Here is a 9,216-nt window from a genome sequence, read left to right on the forward strand (position 1 = left end):
TGCTTACACTTGGGGTTGAGGATTTAAACCACCTTGCAACCACCCAGGACACCCTAGCATCGTGGTGGTGTTTTTTTACAGGCAAGAACCACTCATATTTTCTTCATTAAATGGAAAAATCTACAGTACTTTCTGTAAGTAAGTGCTCTTTGACAGTACAAACAACATAAATAAGGAACATAACAAATAAAGTACACATTTCTAATGCCTGAAAGGAACTTTCAAACTACTTTGAAATGCACAGTCAGTTCCAGAGGCTTTGATAGTGCAAGTAGCTTGGCAGCACACACTGTGCTTCTATGCTTTGGAAAATACTTGGGTTTAATTCATGTGGTAACCCAATATCCAAGTAAATTTAATTAGCATAATCGTATTGTTACAGTTACTCTATCTTGGATCATGTTTTGTGGAGATAAAAGACTCATGAAGAAAAGAGCTGCAACCCAACACCAATATCAGGCAAAGGGTCGAAAATCATGGGTGCTGAATATTTTCAGTAAAGCCCAAATGTTTTTACATCTTGTACTTCAGCATCAACAGTAAATATAAATACTGTACAATTCTAATATTAGTATATACAGTATAAAATATATCTATCTATCTATCTATCTATCTATATATCTATATCTATATATATATATATATATATATCTATATCTATATATATATATACACACACACACACACACACACACACACACACAGTGAAAGAGTGAGAGAGAGAGAGGGGAGCTGTTAAAATTAACACATTAATGCATGTGATTAATTCAAAACGCGCACACCACCGTTCAAAAGTTTGGGGTCACTTCCCTGAAATGTTTCTTATGATCTTAAAAACATTTTGATCTGAAGGCGTATGCTTAAATGTTTGAAATTAGTTTTGTAGACAAAAATATAATTGTGCCACCATATTAATTTATTTAATTACAAAACTAAAATTTAGTTTTTTTGGACCGAATAATTAAGAAAAGCAGCCACTAAGTGCCCAGCATATAGATGGGAACTCCTTCAGTACTGTTTAAAAAGCATCCCAGTGTGATACCTCAAGAAGTTGGTTGAGAAAATGTCAAGAGTACATGTCTGCAAATTAAAGGCAAAGTGTGGCCACTTTGAAGATACTAAAATATAAAACAGTTTTGATTTATTTTGGATTTTTTTTAGTCACAACATATTCCCATATTTCCATTTCTATTATTCCATAGTTGTGATGACATTACTATTATTCTAAAATGTGAAAAAAAAAAAAAAGAATGAGCAAGTGACCCTAAACTTTTGAACGGTAGTGTACATTTTTCTTAAATGCAATTAACGCATTTATTGATTTTACATTAGTTTCGGCTCCGTGCGAGTTCTGAAAACACCACATCACACTCACAACAGCGATTCTGTGTCAATGATCAAGTGATTGAGAAAGGACCTCTTAACCTTATTTTTTGTATACAAAACAAACCTAGATGGGACCTAGCTGCAAACTCCCTGAACTGAAGCATCAGCGTTTCCCCGGTGCCGTGTTGCCCTTCCGTCTTACCGGAAAATTTGGATGAAGTATCATTTACGTGCGCAGTTCCAGCGCTAAAAGCAAACAAGACGTTTTCTGCAAGCGTTTTTCATGTGGATTTCAAAGCGGCACAAATCATGTGAATGCGACTTCATGATTGCTGTAGCAAAGAGGATGATAAGAGTTTAAGAGATTTAATGCCCACTGCAATAAATACTTGACCTAGTTTTTCAATTTCATTTGAATTGAATCAATGTTATTTGAATTGGTGCAATTTTAGTGTATTTCCGTCTTTATATTGTGGAATACTTTGTTTGGAAAATGTTCAAACATTGTTAAATATTGTTTTCTTTCCTTTTCTAAGAAGGAACTAAGTGAAATTTGACAAGAAAAGAAGTATATTTAGTCAAATTTAAGCACTTTAGAAATCTGAGATTTACTATGAAAAATCATGCGGTTAATCGCAACTTTCCAGCACTCATACGAATGTGTGCACATGCAAGAAGAACGCTCGTGATTGCGTCTGTGTCATTAAAGTCTGAACGGTCAAAATGGCTTTCTTGGTGAGATATATTTGAAACTGTATTGAGAGTTGAAAAAAGAAAGAGGAATATATACACAAATGTGCTCAAGGAATTTCCAAACTTTAAGTCACGAGCCAGGGCATTTGTGTATCTTTTTCAAAACTCTTTTATTAAGACACGATGCCATGAACCTCACAAACTTTGCCAAATCTCGCAATTATTTTTTTCTCAAAATTCTCACCTATTTTAGCCTATTTACAGCCTGCTACCTTCTAAACTAACTTAAAACACCCAGCTTTCGAAAGCTGAAAGGTACAAAAAGATTGTCTTTTTTAAATCACGTTTTAAAGCACATCGTGTTAAAAGCATGCAATTTCTGGTCTGTGAGTGTATCTGAGACAAAAGTTATTGGGACCTTTTAGTTTAAGTACTATTTAAAGGCTTAACTTTAAATGCTACATCTGTGAGGTGTCATTTAAAAACTTTTTTTGTAATGTGTATTATATTTAAATCAAAGTATACGTGAAAACCAAAACTCCATACGAAAATCATACTGAGGTGTACAGTGATTAATAATGGTCCAGTACATTTTGATGGCTGGAAGGCCGAAGTCATGGGTTTTACCACACTTAAGGAGTGTTGTTAGGCACAAAGTGAAGCGGACTATTATCCTATTGAAAAAGGAAGTTTGGGTTGGACATATCAAAGTGCTAGTTCCTTTTATAAAAATAGCAATTAATCATGATTTCCAACATACTATTGCTAGTCAAGGTCAGGTGGTATTAGAGGGAGGGGACATTCTCATTCTGGAGAGCATTTATGGAGTGCAAGATAGGTCAATAATATATAAAACTTTTGGTCTGTTTTCCTGGATAAGAAAGACTGTAAATTTTAAATGCAAAAAAGTTAATTTTGTCAACTTTTAGGAGAACACTAGCAATTTAACTGGCTTTAAAGCTATAAGCGATGGGGTCATGGGGCTTAAACTTTAGTAAATGCATATGGAATCGATCTCGACCCACCTGGATCTTCTGCATGGCTATACTCATGCCCTGTTCAGCCGTCATTTGCATGCTGTTGGTCACCCCTCCACTGACCCGCAGAGAGTTGGCCTGGGTCTCGATCACAGCCTGGCTCAGCTTAGCTAGACCCCTCATCAGCAACAACATGTCGCCTGCCATAATGGTTCCTCTTCACACCTACCAGAGGGAAGGAAGTGCTGAGAGATACAATAGTTTCAATCTCAACAGTTTTTAAGCTAACACTGATAGAGGAAACCTATTACACTGATTTGGTTTATGCAGTCTAAAAACATCAATACAAAAATAATACCAAAGTATGGTACTATTGGTACATGTTCCAAAAACCACAGCATTACCATGGTACAGTGATGGTACTTTAATACTGTAGTACAGAATGATTATCATATTCATGTACTCTGGTATTTATTTAGAAGGTATTCCAAGGTCTCACTAATAAATACCATGGTACTACCACAGTACACGTCTCAAAAACCAGGGCATTAGCATTGTACATGTCCAAAAAAAAACATGCTAGTACTATGAACAAAGATCGTATACTAGTATACTACCAAGATAATTGACAGTGCAGAGAGACCAAATCTACATGCAGGTAGTTGATAAGACATGCTTTTTGTATCTGGGGTGTAATATGTAAACAAAAAGTTGGGGTGTAATATGTAAACAAAAAGTTGTTAAATGTTTATATTGTTAATCAATAATGACCCAGAAAGCCAGAGTCAGATCTGTAAATCAACAGTGGAGAGACTAGGCCATCAACAAAACACAGCTGTTATCTGTTGGCAGCCCTATCAAAGGTTAAACGTTTTCACACTGAGACAAGTGTCAAAACCTTTAACCAATGACTAACCATATCATTAAGTGGCTACACACACTAAGTCAATAAAAACAAGCATATGAGGAGCTATGAACATGTGCTTCAGTCTGAGCGGCACTGTACAGCCCTCAATTTCACGATAAATGGCTTACTTTACATTCTGCCAACTCACCACTATAAAAAGTTCTTTACTTACACAGAAAGGTAGAAATACAGTTTTGGACCAGTAAACTTTAGGCTATGGAGCACTAGTGTTAAAGCCAAAGATAAAATAAAATGCAAACAAGTTTAACCAAAGGGAGGGGTTGGATGAGAGCTTGCCTATCCTGTAAATAGAAGGGTTTTAAACTTGGTCTCTTTCCTAAAGTAGGAGTTTGCCTTGTAATGCACAAAGACAGAGCTCTAAAAAACCTTGAGCTCTTTGTCTGGATACAAACACACCCTATCTGTGAAAATAGGTCAAAATTCAATGCAACACTGTTGCCCATCCCTTAATACCCAACAGGTAGAGCATGGCACTAGGTGGGTTTAATTCCCAGGGAATGCATGGACTGAATGTTAATTAAATATTTTGGTTTCTCACCCACACCTATCATATCACTTCTGAAGACATTGATTTAACCACTGGAGTCGTCTGGAGTACTTTTATTCTGACTTATGTGATTTTTGAAGCTTCAAAATTTTGGCACCCAATCACTTGCATTGTATGGACCTACAGAGCTGAAATATTCTTCTAAAAATAGTAATTTGTGTTCTGCAGAAGAAAGAAAGTAATGCACATCTGGTATGGCATGAGGGTGAGTAAATGATGAGAGCATTTTCATTTTTGGGTGAACTATCCCTTTAAAGTTATGAGCATTTATTTTCTGCTTGCTCATTAGAAGGTAAACCTTTCAAAACTTCCTTCAGGGTGTAACGGGTTAAACCATTTTGCATAAAAGCATTTGCCAAATGCATCAATGTAAATGTCTTTCTAAGATGTTAACGACAATAACAAACTTCAGATTGACAGTTAGCCTATAAAATAAAAATTTCAAGTGACTGACATTTTCATTTAGTTACAATTCTGATTATTGATATTGGCCCTGGGTGTAAACAAATGCGTTAACCCACTTTTCATACCCTAATCTAGTGAACTGGGTATGGCCTGGAAATATGCCAGCGTTATAACTGGCGTAGGTACTATTACACCTGATAGAGGGGACACATGCCTGTACATATCTGCATATTTGCAACTGAGAAATTAATTATGTCAAGCTGCCATTGCTTATTGCAAACACTAAACACTCTGTTGGTTAATAGAGGAACATGTTGCTTAACAAATGCGAGAGAAAAATGGCTTCCGTTTCCAGGTAAAAATGAGGAAGCATATGTATTATAAAATAGTCTGCAAAGGAAAATAGGTCTGTACATGTTGACACTATGCATAGTTTTTCATAAAAAGCAGTGGCCAATCTCGATCCATTTTTTATCTTTCAAATGTCAACGCCCACTTGTTTTCTTTTGCAGTCAAAAAAATGGCTTACTCCACCCTGAAACAGGACAGATTTCTTAATGTATCCGACACTGCGGTGTGACACAGATAACCATGAAAAAAGCAACAGATGTCAGCCATTTTTGGACACCCTCTGCAATTCCATTGTGCGTTGCAAGGCGATCACATACAGTATGCATGTATGTATGTATGTATATTATATATATATATATATATATATATATATATATATATATAGAGAGAGAGAGAGAGAGAGAGAGAGAGAGAGAGAGGGAGGGAGGGACAGGCCATGAAATATGCTGCTGCCCAGGCCTTGTGGCAGGAAATCACTAAGTGTACCCAAGGAACATATGACATTTACAGCCAATCAGAAAGTTATTTAGGGGAAACACCCATTTTTTTCTGTTTGCATGAGGACAGTTGTGATTTACTGAACAAAAACATGGACACATGGTTCCTAGTTAATAATATGCCAATAAGATTGTTGACACAAACACTGTTGATAATTATAAAATAAATATTCATAATGCATTAGAATAATGCATATTAAATGTCATGAAGATTTAAGCGACTTAAATTTGTCTGATGTATTTTTAATAAATGAACTGCGCTAGCAGTCCGCAATAATGCAAAATCAAAATAAGCCACTTGAAACTAAAGTTTTCTTCAGTTTCAGGTCATTTAAGTTGAAGTCTAAGGTTAAGGCTGAAGTTTAGCATCCAAGCTGCTCTGCAAAGAAAGATTATAAACAAAGATTTGGCTTAAGGCTTGCGGGTTTACGAAGAGGTGATCTTTACAACAGCTGTGTTTATTCCATACACTTAAAACGTGGTTTATTTCTCTGAGCTTGTTCTGTAGCACTAGGTGCCATCACACTGTGTGTTCCAAACAAAAAGTAATGCACGCCATATCTCTACTGGAGTCTACTAACCCTTATCGTTTTGCAAGACTTAAGTTCTGGTACAAGATATCTACCTCTTCTGCCATACGTTCCCTTACACCTGTATATAACAGATTTGTATTTGTATTGTGTGTGTGTGTGTGTGTGTGTGTGTGTATATATATATATATTAGTCTTATTCACTATTATTATCTCTGTCTTGTTGTTGTATTGTGTGCACTGGAAGCTTCTGTCACCCAAGACAAATTCCTTGAGCATACTTGGCAATAAAGCTCATTCTGATTCTGATTCTGAGATAGCACATGCAATCCCAGTGCATTTAAAAAAGGAAGGCTTGTCTCTTTAAGAAATGGAGAAAACGTGAAGTGTAAACATCGTTAAGATAATTTGCATTGGATAATAAAGTACACAGTAAACTAGAATAGAGATTAAAGAGATTCTACAGTTGTTAGCTTAAAGGATTTTACTAAAATTGCACTGTACAATATTCCCACCTCCAGATCAACAACAAAATCAAAACATGCCCAACTGACGTGTAACACGTCAACAATTTAAAAGCAAAAAAAAAAAAAACCTAACCAAAAACAAACAACAACAAAAAAAAAAACGATCAATTAAATGCAACTAGAATCCAGATTAAAGCATGGTACCATGCAACAACACGTGAGTGATGCACGTCTGCTAGCAAGCTGAAGGACACAGTACTATTAACAACAATCTGCCCCTTTGGCATACCAGATTATTGTTAAATGCATTAATATATAAGACAAACAGTGTCCGATATGGATTGTATATCCTTTAAGTATGAGTACATACCTCCAGAATTGGCAAATGTGTGGCTGTTGCCTTCACTGTCCAGCTTACTGATACGGTGAAGCTGCGTCCATGAGTTGAGATCTGTTTATTACCCTCCGACGTGTGCTTGACAGAGCTGTTTGGCTCCTCCCCCAGTCAGCTGCTATTGGTCACTAAGTTGACGCGACGCTAGGTGGGGGCAGATCTAAGAGACTTTATCTGCGATTTGATTGGTTCCGTTCTACCGTCTGGAAGATCGCGCAACGAAAGTTGACCAAGGACAAATATTTCAGTTCAAAATACTTATTACAAAGGTCACCTTTAATTTTTTACACGGAATACGATGTGTTATTAATTAATTGTGTGTGAGACGCCTCAATAGCAACGTTTACTTAAGAACAATTAACAATTTATTGTTTTATGTCGGATGTGATCATTGTTTTGACTTTTTCCTAAATTATTAATGAGCATTGCATCACAAGATCGGAATCAAATCGTTAATGACTGCAGTTGTTTTATTTTATTTATTTTTTTAGGAAAAAAAAAGTAAAATTACCCTCAATTTCATTTCAAAACAACATCATGTGCATACTTGATCCTTTTCTGCCATCTACAAATCTTCAGACATTGAAGGAATCTTCTATGAATGCATTAACATACTGAAGCACAGACTGTGATTACGCGTTTCCGCCTTATTTAGCAGCGTAAATCTCGCATTTTTTTATTTTTTTATTTTTTTTATACATTTTTAAATATTGAGTGTAAATTTATAACATTATGCTTATTGTTATATCACCCTGGAATTAGTTGTAAAAAAACGAATTACCACAGCTGCGAGGGGGTTTCTATTACAGCTGCTGAGAGAGTGACAGTAAATTTGGCATCTTCTTCTATCTAACTTGCTTAATCCACCTCTCTCTATTTTTTCCTCTTCTGGAAAGTCATTCAAACGTAATAGTGTTTTTTTCTTTTGGTCTTGGAGCAAATGGGTAAGTGACAATAATGTTTGCTGTGATCTCCCATTCACTCCCATTCACCGCTGTCGAAGTTTACGCTGCAAACATTTACTTCCGCGTTCCAAAACCCGGAGTGTGAAAAAGGTAAGGCAATAAATAAATAAATAAATAAATAAATAAACAAAAACAAAAAAAACCCTCACAGACACTCACAAGTTTCAATAAAACACTTTAGAAAAAATACATGACTAAATAAATGAATAAATAAATCTAGTTAAATGTATTAAATAAAATATTTAAATCCTTAAATTAATAAAAAAAAAAATCAAGATTAATTTAATAAGCAATAAAATTCATGTATTTACTAATTTTGTCCGTTATTTATCTCTAAATAATTTCACGGAAAGAGCGTGTACAGATGTTTCCCCCTGTTGTACCACTAGGTGGCATAAAAGTTTTATAGTCTGCCTATAAAACTTAGTCTCCCAACAACAGGGTTTAAATGAGATGGCGATCAACTTTCATTGTTTTTTTTTTTTTTTTTTTTTTTTTGTTTTTTTTTGTGTGTGTGTGTGTTGTTGTTGTTGTTGTTGTTGGTTTAACCCTTTAATGCATACCTCATTCCATATATATATATATATATATATATATATATATATATATATATATATATATATATATATATATATATATTACCCTATACACGTTTGTTAATTAAGCAGTTATATATATATATATATATATATATATAACTGCTTAATTAACAAACGTGTATAAGGTAATTAAAGATATGCAATAGTGTCCCTTTTTTTGTACTTTCATAAATAATGTTTTATGATTACATATCTAGAATTTATTTATTTATACTAATAGTATATAAGTTTACTATCACATGATTTATATTTCTTTGTTTATTAAAAGACAAATGAGTTCTGTATTCACACAAATGACTACTATATCACACTGATGTTCTGTGTGACAATGTTGAATTATCAGTATTCCATATGTGTGTACACATATACATTCTACATGCTATTTCTTACTCAAGGTGGTGCTGATGTTTCAGTGATCGACTTGATTTACATTTCACATTGCTATTTGATGAAGAAGGAACGTGTATGTAAACTACACTCACTGAGCACTTTATTAGGTACACCTGTAAACCTTCATATTCATGCGATTATCTAATC

At 34.7% G+C, this 9,216-nt stretch overlaps 1 protein-coding gene across 1 annotated transcript in view; it reads right to left on the minus strand.

Annotated features, from left to right (window-relative positions):
- The window catches only part of LOC127416233 (atypical kinase COQ8A, mitochondrial), a 43,058-nt gene extending 35,833 nt beyond the window's left edge, over positions 1-7,225 (minus strand). Inside the window, exons 1-2 of the mRNA XM_051655468.1 lie at positions 7,092-7,225; positions 3,045-3,221 (exon numbers count right to left, since the gene is read on the minus strand). Of these exons, the coding sequence (XP_051511428.1) occupies positions 3,045-3,203 (159 nt within the window). The 5' untranslated portion in view covers positions 3,204-3,221; positions 7,092-7,225. The remainder of the gene's footprint in view (positions 1-3,044; positions 3,222-7,091) is intronic.
- Positions 7,226-9,216: the final 1,991 nt, after the last annotated feature.

Source organism: Myxocyprinus asiaticus, chromosome 25 (genome assembly GCF_019703515.2).
Source record: "Myxocyprinus asiaticus isolate MX2 ecotype Aquarium Trade chromosome 25, UBuf_Myxa_2, whole genome shotgun sequence".
NCBI lineage: Eukaryota > Metazoa > Chordata > Actinopteri > Cypriniformes > Catostomidae > Myxocyprinus > Myxocyprinus asiaticus.